This window comes from Desmodus rotundus, chromosome 1, assembly GCF_022682495.2.
Source record: "Desmodus rotundus isolate HL8 chromosome 1, HLdesRot8A.1, whole genome shotgun sequence".
NCBI classification, from domain to species: Eukaryota; Metazoa; Chordata; class Mammalia; order Chiroptera; family Phyllostomidae; genus Desmodus; species Desmodus rotundus.
This window is the reverse complement of record NC_071387.1, coordinates 201611675-201632906: the sequence shown is the minus strand read 5'-3', so window position 1 is coordinate 201632906 and position 21232 is coordinate 201611675. Positions and strand designations below refer to the sequence as shown.

At 45.4% G+C, this 21232-nt stretch overlaps 1 protein-coding gene across 1 annotated transcript in view; it reads right to left on the bottom strand.

Moving 5' to 3' along the window:
* WDR70 (WD repeat domain 70) overlaps positions 1-21232 on the bottom strand; it is a 224809-nt gene that overhangs the window by 5061 nt on the left and 198516 nt on the right. The window contains exons 14-17 of the mRNA XM_024578576.4: positions 15170-15270; positions 13459-13538; positions 11368-11484; positions 9201-9363 (exon numbers count right to left, since the gene is read on the bottom strand). Coding sequence (XP_024434344.2) covers positions 9201-9363; positions 11368-11484; positions 13459-13538; positions 15170-15270 — 461 coding nt within the window. The remainder of the gene's footprint in view (positions 1-9200; positions 9364-11367; positions 11485-13458; positions 13539-15169; positions 15271-21232) is intronic.

Here is a 21232-nt window from a genome sequence, read left to right as displayed (position 1 = left end):
CTCAGCTTTTCCAATGAGTGCTATCAGCTGCTGGGTGACAAGAGGCAGTACACCGCAGTGGTCAAAAGAAGACGTTCGACTCTGAAGCCTGACTACTGTGTTCAAAGTCCAACTCTGCCACCTGCAACCTGTGTAATGTAGGTCAAGTTATAAGCCTCAATCTCCTCATCAGTAATAGGGACAATAATATCACTCACCTCATAGGACTGCTGGGAGGATTAAATGAACAACATAACATTTTTAAACAAGCCTGGCAAGGTGTAAGTATATGAAAATGGCATTATTATTATATACCTTGCTTTGGCTATTAGGTGCTCCTTACTCCATATAATCGATTTGCCTTTACAAGGTTGTATTTAGAACATATTCAATAAAATAATTTGTATATTAGGTATAACATAGCTGCTTGCTTTTTTTTTAATACTGAGGGAAATACTTTTATTATGTAATCTGTCTTCAGTATGAATCTCTATAATCAAAATAATCTATTATAAACCTTTGAATTTTCTTAAGGGCAAATCATTTGTGGTCTATTTTAAATAATTTCTTTTGTATTATTACCAAACTTCAGTGTGTAAAATAATCACCAGGGGAGACTTGTTAAAATGCAAATCCCCAACCCCAATGCCACAGCCTCACTGAGTCGGTCTGGGGCAGGGCCTAGAAATCTGCATTTTCAACCTTTCCACTTCCACCCTCGGCTCCAACACAGTCCACAAAACCACCGGGAGAAAACATTGGCTTTCACGTAGGAATATGGTGGTCTGCGATGATCAGTTACCTAGGTACAACCCAGGAAAAAAGTTATATTTTTCCCTTTGGGTTTATGTCTCTTGCTGACACAAATAAAACTTTACTCTCTCAAAGAGGGACTCCTTTCAGTACTGCCTAGTACCTCAATGTGGCTTTAAATGCACCCTTTAACACACACGGATCCCGGTCTCCTGTACCAAACAAAACAGGCACACTGAAAATTACATGGGCTGAACCAGCAACAGTGGCAGCTCGTCTGGCAAGAACAGTGACCGCGGCTGACAGAGCTGTCAGGCTGTCAGGCCCTGGCCGGGGCCCAGGCTCCCACACACATCTATCCCTGTCTGGTGTGTAAGCTAATAGCATTCTGGGTCTCTATCCCGCCCCCTCCCTAGCCAGATCCTCTCCCCTCCCTCCAGCAACATCTTTTCACGAGAAACTGTAATCGAATCTGCCCGTGTGCAACTGAACAACAGTCCTCCGTGATCCCGCTGTGTCTTAAAGCTGTCATGGCTATTACACGGCCACAAATGAAGCTGAGACACTCAATCAATATGTGGGAAGCGCCCAAAGCCTCTTTGTCATCGTCACTGGAGAATAAAGGTGAGCGCATGTTATGCGTGAGCAGGGAGGTTTGTGTAAGGTCTAACTGTGCTTTTCTGTGATAAAGTAAGATGCAGTAAATCTTCATTTCATCACTGACAGAAGTCAATTGCAGTGAAGAAAAACAACCAGACACACATTCTCAATTACAGTGACCTTTATGAAAGGATCCTTTTCAATATTAGCTTCCCTTCAAACACTTTGCACTTGGCAGTAAACCATACACCCTAGCAGGTGAGCACAGGGGAAACTGCCCTGCAGTTCTGGCTAACAAATCACATGCCACAGACAGACCGTGCCATGAACTTATTATGCAATCAATGTAAGGTGACAAAATTGGGTGGAAGGAAAGAGAGGGGAGCGAAAGGCAGCAGCAGAAAGGTGTGTATGAGGAGAGACCACGGTCCTCTGGAAAGCTCAGTAGATTATGGATCAGAAGAAACGGAGTCTAGTTCTATTTGCGATTCAGTGTTCATTGCAGTCTCTAAGCTTCAGAGTCCTCACCTGCTCAACCCATTTGCAGAGCAACTATTAACTGGCATGTTATTCAACTGTAAATATAACTAAATCACCTACAATGCACGGAAATATTGTTAGGTAATGGTCAATGATGAAAAAAACAATGTTCACTTCAACTAATTCTATTTAAAGAAAGCTGACAATCTGGATGAATAATTTTCTAAGAAAATGTTAATTACCAAGCAGATTCAGAAGAGCCAGAAAATCCAAACAGACTATTCACCATGAGGGGACAGAAAAGAAAGAGAAATTAAGGGATTACTACTCACCCTCCCTTCCACAAAAGCACCAGGCCTGGACGGTTTCATAGGGGAACTCTACCAAAGTCCTACAGAGTAGATCTACTGGTACTCAAAACAGTGCAAGAGCCATAACCTTGTGAGGGTCACACAAAGATGCAAGGATGCTCCAACATCAGGAAACTCAGTGATATAATCCATCATATTCACTGATCGAAGTAGAAAAAGTATATGATCATTTCCAAAGAGAGACAATGAAGGAATTCAATAAAACTCAGCACTGACTGCAGGTGAACATCTGTGTGGTGCTTCCTCGTCATGGGACACCCTTCCCTTGGATAACTGCACCGCTCACTGCCTCGCTGCCTTCAGTCAAAGACGACTTCGGCAGAGGTTCTACCTGATCACCCTATCTAAAAAGAGCACCCTTTTCTCTCCCTGGTGACTCTATACCCCCCATCCCTATTTTAGCTTTCTTCTTCCTACTGGCTACCGTCTAACATTTATGGAGTTATTCATTATCTCTCTCTGTCTACTGGAATATAAGCTCCGCAAGCACTGCTGTAACCCTACAACCTGGAACAGTACCCGACATCTAGTAGGTGTTCAATAAATTTTTACAGAATGAATGAATGAATGGATGAATGGACAGATAGATAGATAGATAAAACCATGGGTTCTTCCTTAATTTTCTATTTTCAAAAGTTATCACACTTTATGGGGAAATACCATTAAATTGAGTAATATTGAAATTGCTGCTACTTGACTTTTTTCCACCTACAAAAGGGCAATTACATGTTATAACCTAACAGAGTTAGGTTAAAACATGAACTTTAACTCCTGTTAAAGGTCAAGTGCGGAGAGGGTGTGTGCTATCACTGATGTCATTTAACAGTGTCTTGGCCATCCCCGTCAATACAGTTAGACGAGGGAAAGAAATGGTAGGTCGAAAGGAAGAGATAAATTTCTCATTACTTGGATATGATATAATTTTAAGCCTAGAAACCCCAAGAAAGTGAAGTAAGAAATTAGTTAACACAATAGGAAAACATAGTAAATAGGCTGTATACAACACTTACATATAAAATACATAAATATATACATATATGTAGAGCTATATGTAGATACAGACAGATCTCCACATGGCATTTCCATTCACAAAGTAGTTATAAATTCAGCAGAAGGAAAGATCCCACACCACGCTGAGTGTTCAGCAGTTTTTGACCAAAAAATGGCATGACGATGTAGAAGAGGTGAAACAAAAAATGGCAGAAGCACTGAAAGGCATCAAAATCGATCAGTTTGAAACTGTTCTGAGCAGTGGGAAAAAAACTCAATAGGTGTATTGCATCAAATGGAAAGTACTTTGAAGGTGACTGAAGTTTCAACACGTAAGAATAAACACACAATTTTATATAAATAAATTCTGGTATTTTGCCCCCCCCCCCATATAATGAAGAGTAAAGTCATGGAAATCTGCAAGAATTTATAGAAAAATTCTGATAGAAAGAATAATGACAAGAGGCAGCTCTAAAATAATGGAACCTGTTTGGAACTGATACTTACGCAGACCAACAGAACAGAACAGAGGGCCCGGAAGTTAGCTACAATTCCTATGTAAGTCCAATGTGTATAATAAAGAAGTCACTTCAATTCAATGAGTAAAATTAAGCCATTCCATGAAAAACTGTTGCAATACCCAGCTAAACAACCAGGAAAAATGAACTGGAGCTCCACTGTGGTACGCCGGAAAGACCGCTTCCCTGCAATGTCTGCCTTAACCCCCTGAAATCTGTGACTGTTACCTTCCTTGGAACAATGGTCTGTGCAGGTGTGATTAAGGATCTTAAACTGAGGAAACGATCCTGGATTATTTTAGGCAGACCTCAAATGACATCACAGGTACGCCATAAAGAGAAGAGGAGGCCCACACAAGGAGAAGGCCATGCCAAGACTGAGCAGAGCCTGGAGTGACGTGGCTACAAGCCAAGGGGTGGGAAACCTCCAGGGCTGGAAGAGGCACGGCGCAAACTTTCCCCCAGAGCTTCTGTGTGGGGCGCGGCAAGGGCCAACATCTTAATTTCAGACTCCTGGCTTCCAGACAGTGAGATAATCAAGTTTTGCTTTTTAAGCCACTAAGTTTGTGGTAATTTACTGCATCGGCGATAGCACATGACCCGACACCTATGTCGCTGAAATAATTCTAGGTGAAGCAAAGACTGAACTCCTAAAAGAGCGTTAAATAGAAAGATGGGGACTTACATAATCTTGTGGAGTGAAGTAAGTCAGAGAAAGACAAGTGCTGTATGGTATCTCCTATATGTGGAACCCTCCCCCAAGCAAATAAATTACCAAGGTCCAAGATTCAGAGTTCAGACTGGTGGTTAGAGAGAAGGGGGTGGAGAGAGGGAGGAGTGGGTAAAGAGGGTTAAAAGGGAAAGAAAAATTAAAAATAATAATCTTCGATAGTGGAGGTCTTCCTATCTAAAACACTACCTGAGAGAAAAATTTTGTAAAACTGACTACATTAAATGTATTTTTTCCACATGGGAAAAATGCCATAAACAAAACATAAAATGAAAATGACTAAGAAATATTTTCAGTATATGACGTGCAAGGACTTAAGGTCCTTACTATAAAGAACTCTGATGAATCAATAAGAACAAGACCAGCCAACCAATAGACAAATGAGCAAAACACACGAATTAAAGTTCACAAGAAAAAGAGGATTTTAATACATGAAACAATGCTTAAAAATATAGAAATGTAAGTATAACCATAATAAAATACAAGTTTTCATCCATGAGGTTGGCAAAGATAAAAACGAATACCTTCTTAGTAAGGACGAGGGAAGGAGGCAGTGATGCATTGGGTACATGGGCTAAAAAAGTCTCTTTGGAGGAAAATTGGGCACTGCCTATATGAGTTTAAAATGCAAATACCCTTTGACTTGGCAATTCCATTTCTAAACGCTTGCATGGTCAAGTATGTATGTGCAATGACATTAATTTCAGTACTGTTTATGAAAGCAAAAGACTGAAAACAATGTAACTGTCTTTCAATGGAGGACTGTCTCAGAACAGTATATCCATCAATGGAAAATATCAAGGAAGTAAAAAGAATATGAGCCAGATATATATGGTTGGCTCTGGTCCAATCTCCTGAGGAAAAAAACCAACCAACCAACACAAGCCAGCCTGTACAACATGCCATCTACTGTGTTTTTAAATAATGAATGTATCTCAGCATGTTCCTGCCTATGTCTCCGTGGACTTCCTCCAGAGGAAATACAAGAGCCTGCCGGTGCGGGGGCACGCTACCTTTAAGTGGTGGCAAAAGAAACGGGGGGTTAAAGTGAAAGGGAGGCTTTTGGACTTGCTGTCCACCCTTGCGCATCGCTGGGTTTTTCCCACTGTGTGTGCACATTACTTGAAATGTATTACGTGAAAATTACCTATCATATTGAAGCCGGATCCTTTTTCAGAATAATTAGTTGTTAGAAGTTAGACCAATAACCTGGAAATTCTAAGCCCAGCTTCCTGGCCTGGGCTCTACCAACCACTTGCTATCCAGCGGGTCCTAAAAGTTACCTCTCAGCGTCTCAGGTTCTGCAGTAGTAAGTTAGATCTTTGACACTGTCTCCGTCGGAATTATATATTACTAATATCAATCAATAACCAGCAGGCAGTATTATTTCAATATCTGTGGAGACACCTCAGTGACTCACTTGGAGTGTAAACACATACACATCTATTTGGAGCAGTTTGCTATCAAAATGATGCCGACTATGTTCAGCAAATTTTAAACCATGGCTCTGTTTATGCTTCTTTCCTTATCTTTCCTCAGCTAGTTTTTTTGGTATGTTTCTAAAAAAGTTTGTTTTAAATATGAAAAATTTCTAATAACAGAAAAGAACTACTCCATTAAAAACAGAAGTGCCAACAGAGGCATAATCTATAAGCTTAAATGAGTGCCCGCGAGGCAGTAATGCAGCTTCCACACACACAAATCCCACACACGTGAAGGCTGGATGCCCACTCTGCAGCTGGCCAGCCTGCCTGCGACCCTCTGAGCTGCTGGAAATCTACCCAGTGCTCGTTCAGAGGTGCTGCATCTGTACTGTCTGGGGAATGCAGACTGTGAGCAGGCACCGCTGGCATTACACTTCTCCACCCCCCTGCTGGTTCTTCTGGGAAGGCTTGCTAAGAAGTCACCATTGTAAGAATCTTTTATCTCAGGGTCTGCTTCTGAAGAACCCAAGCTAAGACGATGTGTTTTTCTTTTATGCAAAGTGGCTCCTCATAATTAGCAGATAGGAGACTGGTATGAGTATAACATGTAAGTTGAGTTGGTTCATTAGGGATTTATTTCCAGCATACTAATGTTCTAAAAGTGATCAGGGTCCAGCTTTCTTATAATTGATAAGAAAGCCTTAGCATTATATAAACAAATCAAAGAAACCCCAAAAAACTGAATACACTTCCAATTATGTAAAAATATACATGTACAAATTTATGCACTGATGCATTTGTCAGTAACTGCAAAATACTGGGGATAACTTGGATACCTATACATAGGAGAGTGGCTGAATAAACTATGGCACATCTATGCAGCAGAGTACTATGCAGCTACGACAAAGCATGCGAGTGAACTCTGTGAACTGATACAGGGCAATTTACAGAGCATACTGCTAAGTGAAAAAAACACAAAGCCCAAAAGAGTATTTACACCCTGCCACCCTTCATGCAAGAAAAAAGGGGATATAAAAAATACATATCTGCTCATTTGTGCAAAAGAAATATAAGAAAGTTAACTAAAGAGACTGCTCACCTACAGGGGGTGGGTGGAAAAAGGACTGAAATGGGGCCGGGGTGGGGGGGAACAGGGGAGCAGGACGAAGAGGGAGGGAGTGTATCTCCTAGAGCTCTGACTGTAGCACCATGGTAACACTCTGAATGCCCTATAATCACCCCAAATAACAGAATACGGGGCACACCTGACGAGGGAATGAGGACGCTGACAAATGAGCCCAACTGCACTTCAACTGAATGACACAACCACATGGACAGAAGGGGAGAAGAAAAGATCTAAACTAAGTAACTTTGGAAAACAGCATCTTCACTGGATACTGCATGGCGAAAAAGGACAGAACGAGCTGCACATAAATGCTGTGTTCGGGCCAGGGAAGTGCTTCTCCCACGGGGCTGGCAATTCTGAAACTGCAATACACTATTCTGAACGATAATGTATGCTGATACATTGTAGACAACGAGGTCTGGGTTTCTCACTATCGGAGAAAGAAGTTACAAATAAGGAAAGGGGGAAAGGGTAAATGAACCCTGTGGTTCAGAACTGAAATCAGAGACATCAGTTCATACTCACGGTTTTAAAATACAAAACAAATGTAGATAGCCACACACAGAAACATACATGTGTGTACATGCGTAGGTCAGTGTGCATACATGTCTTTCCAAGTGTTATCAGCTGAGAAGACCTAGAAGCGAGGACATTCCAGTGGTAATCAGCACAACTAGCACCAACCGCTTGGTTTCTAAACATCATTCTCCAACCAAAGGAACCAGAGATCCATGGAGAAATGGTTGGTTCTAAGAATGCGGTAAGAAAAACAAAGATGAGCCTGGAACACCTTGTGGTGCCAGAAAGTAAACAACTGCTCAAAAAAAAAAAAAAAATAGAGGGACTTGTTGTAGGAAGACAGGAGCCATTCTGAAGGAGATTCTATTGGCCAAAGCCAGGTCCCTCTGAGCAACCAACTTAATAATGATAGTATTGGATTTTAACCTGTCAGGATCTTAAGGTCCACACTGATACAAAAAAGACTTGAAAAAGTGAATGAACGTGGAAAGGACAATTCTCCCTTGCAGTAGAATTCCGATTAACAAACGCAGAAGGAAGGAGAGAAATGGAAAGCCACCATTAGGCGAGCACCATGGCACCAACTGTTGCAGGCAAACATATCCATGGATGATCAACGTAAAGAGTGAAGTTTAAGGCGAGGCAGGACTTGCATCGTCTTAAAGTAACAGCCCCAGAAATGTATTAACTCAAAATGTAATGACAGTAGCTTCACAGTGCAGAAACGTGGCAGACACACTGCCTAATCCAAGTGACCAAAGTTAGCGTCACCCATCACCGGACACAGCGACACGAAGCCCTTGGTGCGACGCGCTGAGAAGGGTACATCACCCGTGTTGTGTTTGCCAAACTGGGAGAAAGTGCACAAAATGTGCTCACTGGAAGTGTCACGGCCAGGAAGGGCAAGAAAGACCGAGAAGCTGTGGTGGCTGGAGGAGACCAAGAGGGAACAACTAAATGCAACTTCAGATCCTTATCGGACCCTAGAATAGAGAAAGGGCGTTACTGGAAACACTCAGGAAAATCAAGGAAAGTCTGTGGCTCCATTAACAGTATTGTACCAATGTTAATTTTGTATTGTTGCTAATTAATTGGACTATGTTATGTAAGGTGTTAACATTGGGGGAAACTGGGTGGAGAGTATACATGAATTCTCTGTACCGTTTTTGTAACTTTTCTGTAAGTGTAGATTTATTTTTAAATTAAAAATTAAAAAGCCCCAAATTCTACAATAATGCCTTTCGTTAGTATATATGCAGCTGGTCTGGCTGCTTGCAGAACCCTGCGTGTTTACCGCATTACGCTATTTAAGGGAATCTGAGGAGCAGGTTTCGCTCTGCCTCTGCAAGTCAGTCTTGATAACAGACCTACAAACTCCTCCCCTTCGTCTGCTTTTAGCCCTCCTCTAACAAGGTAATGCATACAGGCAGTGATTTTTTTTTTAACATGGGTAGAATGGGCTTCACATAATTAATGGGCTTACCCTAGGCTATAACTCTGGTGGAACTGGCCTTGTTTGAAAATTCACCATTTTAGAGTGCTAAGGTCCAAACAAATGCATGGGTTTCAGAAGTATGGGTACCTGGCCTATTTTTCCTGCTCAAGAATAAACAGAAATGGAGAAGTTAGAACCTCAAAGCAGCCATTGTTATGTTCTGCCCAATTCGTTAAATCTAGTAACTTTTCTATTTTAAAAGGCGATTTCCTTACTTGGAGTACGCCGGAGAAACCCAATAGGGGTTGTCTTCCGCAGCTTTGGCATGGCGCAGAATGGCCTCCCGGGGATTGCTGTCATCGGTCTTATCCAACGCGATGTTCTTCACAATGTATGACGACAGAGTGCCCCCATGGGTCCCCACCCGGCCACCGCGACCTGTTTCAGAGGGAAGAACTCAAGTCAGAAACTTAATGAGCGTGACAATGTAAGCACATCCAGTGTACACTCTGCGTATCTGACGGGGCTGAGCATCCCTCGGGGCTGCTTTCGGAGGCAGCCCCTTGAATGAATGGCAGAGCTTCAGGTCTGCCCGGTTTCTGTCATCCCCCACACGATCTCGAGCAAGCCGGGGCTTCTTCAGACTTGTCTGAAGCACACAAATCTCAGGGGTACTTGAGTATTGTCCTTTATCGGCTTTCATTTAAAATAATCACCACCAAAGTAGGAAATCACTAAACCTCAACTTCCTTGTAACATTTTAAATCGACAGACACATTTCTGTTATATCTTTGTTGTTTAATTTACATAATGACACCGATGTAGAAAGAATTACAAGGAGTTTGCTATGTATACCCCTTTAAAAAATTCCTCAGTTCTGACCTGATCATTTGAAATTCAATGAATAAAAAGAACCAATCTTTGTCGGATGCTAGTTTAGTTTTACACAAACACATCTTAGGGCTTACCACCTTCCAAGCACCTTGTTGGAGAGAAAACAAGCGGGCAGAACGCGCTGCCTCACGTGGCCTTACTGCCCCGCCATTGCGCCCGCGAACAAGAGGCTCTGCCAGAGCAGGGCTTTGTTCCCCACCACGCCCGGCATTCGAAAACGTGTAGCTTTTCAGGAAGATTTTTTTTCAAAGACACATGAAAAGCCAAATAGCACTAAAAGATTGATTTTATACATCAAGATATGAAGAGACTAACTAAATAAAGCCAGAAAGAATTAATTGCCAAAGAGTTTGGATGGCCAGCCATTACAACAGGAGAGAGCTCTTCAGGCTACGCTGGTTGAGGGGGTCTCTAGGAAGAGGTGAATCCAATCTGGGAAAGCTCAGAGGAGTGAGGAGTTATTTTCAATGCACAGAATGGTTTAAGCACAAAAATAGAGAAAGGAAAATTCAATGGGCATTTGGGGGCCCGAGTGAACCAAGCGGTCACACCGGGAGGCCAGAGGAGGAGAGAAGTGAGGTGTAAAGCTCCAAAGTGGGTACAGTCAGACCGCAGAGAACTCTGGATCTCTGGAAATGCAACCCGATAGAAGCTTATGAAGATGTGGGGGCAGCAGCAACAGGAACGGTGGGGGAGTTGGGAGCAACAGCTGTGCGCGAGATGCATGCAGGCGAGGACGGGAGAGTGACTTGAGATAAGGCGCCCAGTTGGAAGGGTTTTTCAATAATCCAGGCCAGTAGTATTTTAGGAAATTTGACTAGGATGGTGGCAGAGAAAATTGCCTTTAAAACGAGACTGCTGTGTGGTACGGTTACAATGCTGAGGAGGCAGGCCACACAAGAGGCAGACGTGTAGCAGACTCAGAACTCGGGTTCATGAATGAACAAGTCAGAGCTGTAGATCTGTAAGCCTAGGACAGAAGGAAACTGCACAGGTGATAAGAGAAAGCGGGATTCCGGTAAAGGTATGTGCTGTCTTCCGATGCCAACTTGGTTAAAAGTTCTAAGGACTTTTATTCAGTTTCGGGGGAAACAGGCAACTCCACTGTATAACACAGAACTAAACGGTGGCCATTTTATGCCTTGTGTGAAACCCAACCCTGCCTGGATTCTGCTCAAAGTGCCCACGTGGTGTACTAAGCCTACACAGAAGCAGCAGTTTGAACAATGGGTTCCCCGGGGCCCCAGGGTTCCACCGAGGTCACCTACAGGGCCCCAGTTGGACAGGCTGGGCGGACAGGCCTGCAGGCTTCCTCTCCACTGCAGCGCGGCAGCTCCCGTTTACCAGCTACATGCGATGGAATTCTGCCTCCTGTAGTTCAGCCAAAACTTTCCATGTTTAGAAGAAAATGTCTGAAAACACCCACTTAGAAAAATCTCTCCGAAGACAAAGAAGCATCCAGGCCCAAAAGATTGTCCTGACTCTATGTGAATCACCCCGCCCTGCCCCCAACCCCAGTTTGCAGGTCACCAGCTAGATCGCAGTCACCTGGGCCTGCCACAGGAGGCTCGGGCTTGTGAGACTTCACGGGGTCCAGTCTGTCCTTCTCCAGCTGCTTCCTGGTGCTGCGCTGGCGGGGCTCGCGGAACATGGGCAGGGCATGAGCTGCAAGAAGTCACATTTGAAAAATCTCACGAAGTAATAACCCTCCCATCCAAAACCATAGCTAAGGCATGACTAACTAAAAGACGCAATGGCAGTCATAATGACAGCCTCCCCGGGTAATAAAACACAGTCTTACTGTAACCACTTAGCCAGCTGGGTTTGGGACTGGACTCATTGTTCACCCTCCCGGCAACCCGTGCCCCTCAGGAAACACTGTCACACATGGTCATGGAAACCCTGGGGAGGCCCTGTTTCCCAAACCCAAACCCCGGGTAGCAGTGAAACTTGATTTCTGTGGTTTTGAGAAGAAACACTTGTGGGAACGCCTCTTCTTTTTTGTTACAGACCGAAATGTGCCTGTCAGCCCGAGGCTCCCTCAGATGCCTGGCAAGCACTGGAATCACTTCACACATCTCTGAAATGTGACCACCTCTCAGCGGAGTGACCGGAAGGGAGGAGCACTCATCCCACTGAAACTGGGATAAAGGTTGCCCCGAAGGCACGGGGCTGCCTGGATGTCCTGCCCTGGTCCCTTGATGGGGCCTTATTCCTACTTCTACATGGGGAACAAAACAAAACAGTAAAACCAAAGCAGTATTTGTCCAGTTACTGTTGTTTGTTTTACTCAGTGTGATAACTACATTTCGGGACATAAAAGAGTGCATGAATTTATAAGGAAAACTGACATTCTGGGGGACAGGGAGGAGACTGCAGGAGGAGGGGGGATTAAATATCTCCTTTTTGATCAAAAAAAGTACCTGAATAATTTCTTTGGATGCTTGCATGCAGAGTAAAACCTCCTTTGAAAGGGAAGGCTTTTTCCCAGAGGACTGAGAGAGGTAGGTAAAAGAATAATAGGGATTTAAAAGGAACTTACAATATGAATGGCAGAAATACCTGTACCACCTCAAACACGCTTCCAGTAACCCCTACCCTCCCCCGCACCAGCCGGCCTGGGCCAGGACCACAGCACGCACTGGTGAAACAGGCCCACCTTGAGTCAGGGGAGCTCAGGAACATAGCCACCCGTCACTCTGTTGGGCAACACGACACAACAGTATTTTTAGGAGGGGGAAAAATAGCTTTTCACTTCAAACGACTGGAGGAATGTAAGTAGGCCGCGTGTAATTACATGAGCCAGACGGGTTATGACACCGACTTTAACACTTCTACTCTTGCAAAAAGTGTCATGGGATCCCTTGACTGGCCCTAAGTTCCAAGGGAGTTGGTCTTACAGGAGACCCAGCCCCAGGGAGAAAACCCAGCAGTACAGCGCCCCCTGGGCTTTGGACCGAGACACTGATAGAGTCCACAGGGGCATGCGCTGAGAACAATTGCTTTAGCACCCAAGATTTCCTTCCTAGCCGCTACCTATGACTGGCCTAAGACTGAGCCTCGGGGGAACAGGAATCTGCCAGATTAACGAAGTTGTGTGGTGAACCCAGAGAAGCTGCTGTGTCCTGGTATGATTTCTGATCATACCCCAGGTAGTTAATTTTACATCTAAGTGTCTCTAAGTCAGTCTAGCACCTGGTCACAGGATTTCAGAAGAAGATGGGGGGACCCTTCCCGCAGTCCCCTCCCTCTCCTCATACGTTCAGTTGTCCGGCCTCACACTGCCAGTCAGTAACTGGACTGGACACAACCAGCTGCCCTGGTTCCAAGACCAGCACTCTTTCTTGTTTATTCTTAGAACGGACTGTTATTCTTTAAAAGGCTGCGAAGGAGTAATGCATTAGGCTGAAACAGGCTTTTCCGTTTTGGGTTGAAAGTGACATGAAACAACTCTGTCTGTGATGAGTCACAGAAGCTAAGGGGGTTAGCTCTTACATGACTCGCGGCCCCGTCCACATGAATGGGGTATTTTGTAATATATGCCTGACTGTGAGGGCCCTTCCTGTCTCTAAAGCCTTGAGACCAACACCACACCGGAACAGAAGGCTGTACGATAAAGAGACTGTGTGAGCGACTTACGGGTGATGATGTAGTCCTGGGTCAGAGTCTCAGCTTGCTTCGCCTTCCGCTGGGTTTTAACCACACACAATTTCGCTCCCCTGAGGAGGGAACAAGCTTATTATTTTCTTTACTGGGTCTTAGAAACAGAAAGTCCGTGCTGAAAGCATCAGACCACATCTGGGCACACTATCTCCCCAGGCCTCGGCTTTTTGGGGATGGCAACAGATGGAGCCTTCGGGGAGAGGAGGCCCCCCGCACTGGAAAGCTCGCCTGCCAGTCGGTGGCTACCGCTGACAGAAAGAGTTCCTCTAAAAGTGACTGAGCAGCAGAAGCCTGGCTTAAAACTTTATTGAAATAACCTAAAATTAAAGTCTTAAGGAGATATTAATAACATTAATCGACCTTTTCACTCTGAAGATCAGAGAGAGGGTTCAAATTTTTATTGATGTCCCAGAGGAAAGCGATCTGGGTGGTCGAGACCCCGAGGGGCATTTGTCCACATCTCACACACAAGAGTACAAGTGTCTGGGACCGAGCTGGCTTGGCAGTGTGGCCGAAGGGCTGTGGCCCAAGAATGCGTGAGATTAACCACACAGCGTGCTTGGAACATGTCACTTCTCCCTCACAATACGAGCATGTCCCGTTCGGGAGAAGCAAATACAAATACACATGTTTCTTAAAGATTCCAAAGACAGCGCTTCCCAAATGGGGGCTATGAGATGGAGTTCACCATTTCCTCAAGTGGAACGGGCTCCCTCTCATCCTAGTTACATTCGTATTTTCAATTTCGGTATTAAGTAACAAACAAAATCCCATTTGTTCTTAAACACCACAATATATAGTTTTATTTAACAGGACAAGGGCTCCAATCCCAGCCCTGAATGTTCTGAAGGAAGACAGGACTGTCTGCTTCCGTTAGGAGCCAAAGTGTGGTTAAGGAATATTCACTAATAAAGGATGGGTTTCCTTTCCCCCTAAGGTTATGGGTTCTCAAAGCATGATTATGGGGGTTCCAGTGAAATGAGCATGTGAATTTTAGTGCTAGCTAACCAAGGCTTACTCTAAAGAAAGAACTATTCAACCACTGGACCCCAATAGAGAGGAATCAAACCAATCCTTCCCACATCCCTCCGAGTCCACCATTGTGCCCATGGACAATGGGCAGAACTGAGGGACCGACTGAGCTTCGAGTGCAGTTCTCTGAAACACACTGATGCGCTCACACCTGACATTTGGGGTGGGCATGGGGTTGGCAGGGGACAGTGTTTGTGCTGTCCCTTCTGCAGGCAGAACACTGCCACCCGGCCAAACATCTAAACTGGTATCTGATGAAAGGGCAGACAGAAGGGGAACAAAATGGACTAGCCGGTCCCATTTCCTGTAAGTGGTTGGTGCCCTGCTTTGCTAATCCCTGACACGCATCACTGCTAATGCCACTGTCCAGGGTGGTATGCAAAGTGGGCAGGGCTCCCCGCTGCACTCCACGTTTCAGCTAAAGAACTGCAAATCCCCAGGAAACTTTCACTTTGAATTCTGCATGGATCAAGGGTGACATCCAAATCCTCTTTAAAGCACAATGCTAAAAGTTTGAGGCTCACTCTGTGCCAGCTACATTTTCTAAAAGGGTGGATCCCCACAAAAGGAGGAAATAAATAAAAGCAGGGTGAAAGGAACAGGCCCTGCCCCCAGCTGCTGTCATCCCCCTGAAAGAGGCAACACTTCTGAATACCTCTGACTCTTGTTGGGGTCGTAATAGACTTTGGCCAATCCGTTTCCAGTTCCCACCATGATCTGGTTCAGCTTGGGATGCCACAGGCAGCGGACCACACTCTGAAAAGGAAAGGCATGGTAACCAACAGAGGCTGAACACAAGTTCGGAAGAGCCTGCTGGTACTCCACTGGCTAGTTTACTAAACTGAATGCCACATGAACGGTCACTCTACGTTTTAGGACATTTTCTTCTAACCCACAGGGTCCTATTCCTGAGGTTAAGCTCCATACTATTACTTCTTTGTGTGACACCATAAAAATAGCAACGATGTTTCCCTCCTAACATCCTTTCTCCCTGCTTCTGACAGTTGTGAACCCTGCCCCACTGCCTCGAAGGGCTGGCATCCTGCAATGCTAATCACACAGAGCTCAGCTCTGCTACCTCTGAGGCAGAGCTGGATCTTGGTGGTTCCTGCCTTTATACACACAACGTGTTGCTCTGCAGAGCAGAGTGAGGCCAGGTGGTTACTGTTTTCAGTTCCCAAAGATCCAAACCTCATAAAGCTTTCTCAGGAACAACACTTATTGGCAGGCACGGAAGGATCCCGCCCTGTCTCTGAGATAAACCAGCAGGACAACAGCAGAAGTAAAACAGAGATACGGAATACTGAGACTGGACAGAAACCTAAATGCAAAGCTGTTTAAGAGAAGGCTCACAGAAGTCCTGATCCTTTCAATTCATTCCTCGAGAGGGAAGTGAGTGGTGCTCCGGGGTCGAAAAGAACCAGCGGAACTGCCACCTGGTTTTAATTTTTGTCTGCGGTGAGAGGGCAGAGTGGGGAGGGACAGCAGGGAGAACTAAGGGGAAAAGATGAAGTTCAGGTGACAGGAACAAGCACCGCGTGCTAGGTCTGCAGCTCTCACTCTGCTGGGGTAAGAAATGTGTGGGCACATCTCGTCAGCATTTATTAACAACCTAGCAGTGTGTGAGGACGAAGGGAACGAGAGTACAATGAGATACTGCCATTCTCTACGCTGATAGTAAAATGAAAATCATGGAATTTCTGTCCCCCAGATCTGCCTCGGGTTGAACTTCTTTGGTCTCTTTTTCCTAACCATCTCACTCTTTTGTTAAGACGGACTCTCTGGGAGTCTCCGAGGTCCCTTTTGATAGAAATTCTGTCTCCCACTTGACCAGCTAAAAATACGCATATAGTTTAAATGGCTGCCAAGCCTCTCCTCAGACTCCTGAGGCGCTAAGGAGGGAACGTGGAGGGGCCGGCGAGACTTCTAACTCACATCCCGCAGAACCACTGAACAGGGCTGTGACGTTCCATTGAGAGAATCTCGCACCAGAATGGCTGGGTGTTCCCTGTTGGTATGAGGGGAAATTAAGCTGGAGGGGGAGATTTTCACAATTTAGGTGTTATTTCCACAATTTTTCTTAAATCTATGGTGTCTGCACTTAAAGGTAAATAAATATATATTTAAATATAGTCACACAAACAATAGTGAGTGACTGTTAACAGGAAAACTTGAAAAACCATAAAACTATATACAGTCTGACTTTTGGGGGAGGGCTGTCATTGTTTGGCACATAGTCTGTACATTTCTTCTAATAAAACTGCCTGGTGGGTACGAGGGAATTAAACACAACCACGGTTCAGGGTCTGCAAAGCACAGCCTGAGTGGCAGGTGCTCCGCCACCGAGACCGCCTGGAGAGCCATTCCTAGCCCACTGGGACCTCTAGGTGGGCATGGCCAGGCATGTGGAAGCGTGAGGAGAGTCACAAACATAACTCCCTAGCCCCACTCTAGAGTAAGCTCATCCAAGCCAATAGTCATCTCCTTCAAGTCTCTGCTTAAGCGTTATTGCTACACAACTGTACCCTAAACTCCCTTTATTCTGCTTTTTCTGTTTTCATAGCATATATCACCCTTTCACATAATAGGTAGTTTACTGTTAATTATGCTTGTCACCCTGCCTTCCCCACTAGAACGTGTGTCCCGTGCAGGCAGACACCTTGGTCTGCTTTGTGTGGTGACGTAACCCAAGTCCCTAGACCGGCATCTGGTGCTCCGTAAATTTCTGCTGAAGAGATGAATTAGTGTTACAGTTCACCCATGCCTAAATGGGCTGCTTCACTAACTGGAGTTGGAGATCATTTTCAAATTAAAATATCACTACCTATGAGGAATAAATTTATTTCCCCAGGCCATTATTATACTCAAGCACCCTACAAATACACTAGGGTCGGTTCTCTGCTCACGTGGTCCTGAAGAGGAATGTGCCCGAACCAGAGAGCGAGAGAAGAGAGTGAGAGGGGCTTCCACGAGCCTTCAGAACCTCAGCCACTCACACGTGGCCCTGGGGCAATCTTAAGGACATGGTACTAATGTTATTTCTCTTGCTTGGTTCTCCAGAGGTCTGGCTAAGCAGTCTAGGATTACTGGTTCTCAACTATGTTTTCAAGTGAGCAGGGTGCAGAATTGGAAAAGATCCACAACGTAGGCCTTTAGATTCCCAGACACTCACTCAGCCAAACAGGCAGTTTCCAGGGGCAGCAGGTTACTGTTCTCTCTCCCTCTACGCTGAGGGAGTAAATGTTCGAGAGAGGCAACTGCCCGGGCGAGCAGACGAATGTCCAGTTGCTTTCCAGGGAGTCCAGGCTTGGGCAGTGCATCTCTGTTGCTGTTCATGACCTTTGCCCTCAGAGCTCTTATACACACGCCTGGCTGGTCGGCGAAAGCTCTTACGGAAAAGCACGTTTACACTCCTTTCCACACAGAAGCAAGGACAGGGCAAACAAGACCCCCGGCACTCAACAGTCACCCCGAGCTGCGTGCATCCACTGTGGCACCAGTCGCCAGTGCAGCCGACGTGGGCTCTGCGACCTGTCTGGCTCAGGTGCAGCGTACGCAGGGCTCAATTACCCTCAGGCTGGTTATTAATCGCATACTTCAGGGATTCCAGGGCATGGAAAGAAGAGACAGAACTTGAAGTCAAAGGTGGGTGGGCCTTTTTGTTTATTAATATTTATTGTGTGTGTTTAGCTAACCTTCACAAACTTTGCAGCTAATGTGGCTCCGCACTCCGCCCTGTCAAGGAAATGCATCTTATAGCGGGGAGCTGGCCACCTGCCAAACCAAACAATCCCTGAGACAGCGGCGAGGCCCGGGAGCAAGCAGAGCGGCCATGCTGCTAGCTCCACAAACATACATCCCAGGCTTTACTTTACGACAGTGGGACACGTGCCTGCGAGAAGCGCAGGGAACCATGAGAAGACAGATGGGGCTACGACTGCTGGAAAGAGTGCGTTCACTCAGTCAACCACCCACCCAGCTTCCTCCATCCTCTGCTCTTGAAGAGGTGTTTCTGCAGCCAGGGGCCTGATGCATTCCGACCCAGGGACTTACTGAAGCATGCAGCAAGTGAAGAAAACACATCTGAATTAAAGGACCAGAGAAGGATGCTGTGAGGAGGTCTACGAGGATCAAAGCGAAAGCCTTCACATCGTATCATGAGTTTCAAATGGCAGGAGACCACAGCAGAGCAAAGAACTAGATCCTGAAATTAGTCTGCATTATCCTAACACACCGATTTGCTTACATTGATAAAGCACTTTATCCTCGCACTTATCTATTTCATCTTACCAAAACACGTGGGACAGCTAACGGCCTCCCTTAGCTGCCTAAGCCGAACTCCACTTGAGCACCGAACTAGGTTTAGTCTTTTAAACCAGAGCCCACTTTCATTTTAGCGTTCTAAGCTGGCCACAAGAGTAACCCTGATCTCCCCAAAGTGCTCAGCTGTCGCAGCAGCCCCGAAGGGACGCTAAATGGAGCTGGAGATCATGGAGCGAGATGACAAGGAGTCACAAGACTTTACCTGCTCAACACAGAGATCTTTCTTCTCCGCAGAGACCAAAGGAAAAAGAGGGGGGGTGGACTGGGGCAGAGGAGCGCGTCTGCACGAAGGGCAGTGTCAAAACTCTGAAACGGGAACTCTGGAACTGGAACTCTGGAACTACCCCCGAGCAAAAGTGAAAGACCACAAAAACCCCAAAGTAATTTATTTCTGTGGTTTGGGGGTTTACTTTAAGTGAAATCATGGAAGCAAATAAGGACAGGAAAATCAAACCAATGAGAGAAATAAGTTCATATTTTAGGGCGTGGTGGGAAGGGAACTATTAGGTATCTGGACCACTGTTATTTAAAGTAACTGAATCCTGATAAAAATACTACAAAATTAGTAAACCTATTTCCACTTCACAAGAAAAAACCAGGTTTGCAGGAGGCGGGGCAGCCTTCCTGAGGTCACGGCCCTGCACACCGAGCAGCTGGGAGCAGCGGGCAGGTTTCTCCAACTTCAGCCCTGGCTCCCTTATACGACCTAATTACACCAAGTCCTATTTTAGAAGATGGGGAGGGAGGGACTTCGGAGAGTTTATATCATTTCCAAACTGACCTAGCCCAGAAGCAGAAATCTTAGCAAGTTTATATTAAAAAGCAGATGGCAGTACTAAAATCATAAAGGAAGAAAGCCCACTACTACCCAGTTCACAAATATTACTATAAAAGAAATCAATGCCTGCGTAACATCTTACGCGTCCGTAATGCACATCCAAACTCCACCCCTATTCCACTTCACAGGCTAAGAGAAGCCCAACACCCTCCGTAATTTTATATCTGAGGCACGATTATGATGAAACACCATTTCCTGATCCTTCCCAGCTGCTGACCCATACTGTAAACCAAACTGCATCTGGTTTTTTCCTGTTTTGTTTTTGTCATTAAGTCCAAGAATGGATATGCTAACTCAGTGATTCCTGGGGAGAACAAGCGTTTTCCAGCATTTTCAAATAAAGAGCCTTGCACCTGTCCATGAAGGAGACTGTCCCACCGTCCTGCAGACTTGTCCGGGGGCAGCCTCCTGGCGTGGACATCCTGGCACACTGGCATGGTCGTGTGCGAGTGTTGATCCCCAAGGCTAAGAACACAGATCAAGATGTGAGTCCAAGACAAATAAAAAGAAGTCAGAAGCAAATGGAAAAGTACTGCAGAAAGAGCTTCAGATTTTCAAAGTTTTATTTCACAGAGAAAGAAAACTGCTTCCCACGTGAAAATCCTGAGCCAGGGAAGTAGAGGAGTGAGTGAGAATTCTCCAAACTTCTCCAGACCCTGTCCTGTCCAGCCAAGGCCTTGCTTCCCCCGAACGTGGGCAATTTTGCAGCACGCACAGGCTGGGGGTCTTGGCCTCACCCCTCTACAGTTCAGGAAGCAAACCTGTGAGCCAGCTTCAGTCTCCAACGAATAAGACTTCCCAAGACTCACCTGCCCTCCACGAGCCATCCCTCGCACGGCAAAGACTGAAGACAGACATTTTGTCTGCTCTTCCAAGTGAGCTCGCACCTACCCCGTCTTCCTCCTTCACACTCCTCCAGCTCCAAGGAAGTCCCACCACAGGGCCAGGCCTGCAGCAACTGTCAGTCTTTGCTGGAAATCTTCTCACTCTCCCCCCTTCCCTGCCCCAACCAACCCTCTCTCCATAAACCAGACAGAACCCCAACGGTGAACAGGAGAAATGCCACAGCACTTTCACCCGTGTAGGGGCCGCTACAGGAAAGCCAAACAAGGGCGGGTGGGGCTCTGCCCCTGCTGCAAACATTTGGGGCAGGTGCACAGATTACACTTTTTAGAAACTGTCATCTGATGATCAAATTAATTCTCATCAAGCCCATGGAAAATGCGTGTATTAACATCCGTTCACCTACAGCCTCTGCTCTAAAATTAAGGTAAACACGAAAGCAGCAAAAATCTGGAATCTGGTCGTTGTCCTTGGCACCAAATGGATCACGTCTGCATCTGATAGCAAACTTGCCTAAAGAATTTCATCACGTGAAAACGTTCTCACAGAAAATGGAAAGTCTCTTGGGTAAGAAAATTAAGCACAATTTTCTTCTTCTAATTCAAAACACTAAATTTTAGTTCGGTCCAATCCTGCTATCTGAGAAGAACTTATAAAGGCAAAGAAAGCAGATTATGATTGAAGAAAATCTGGCAATTATTCTTATCAACGAGA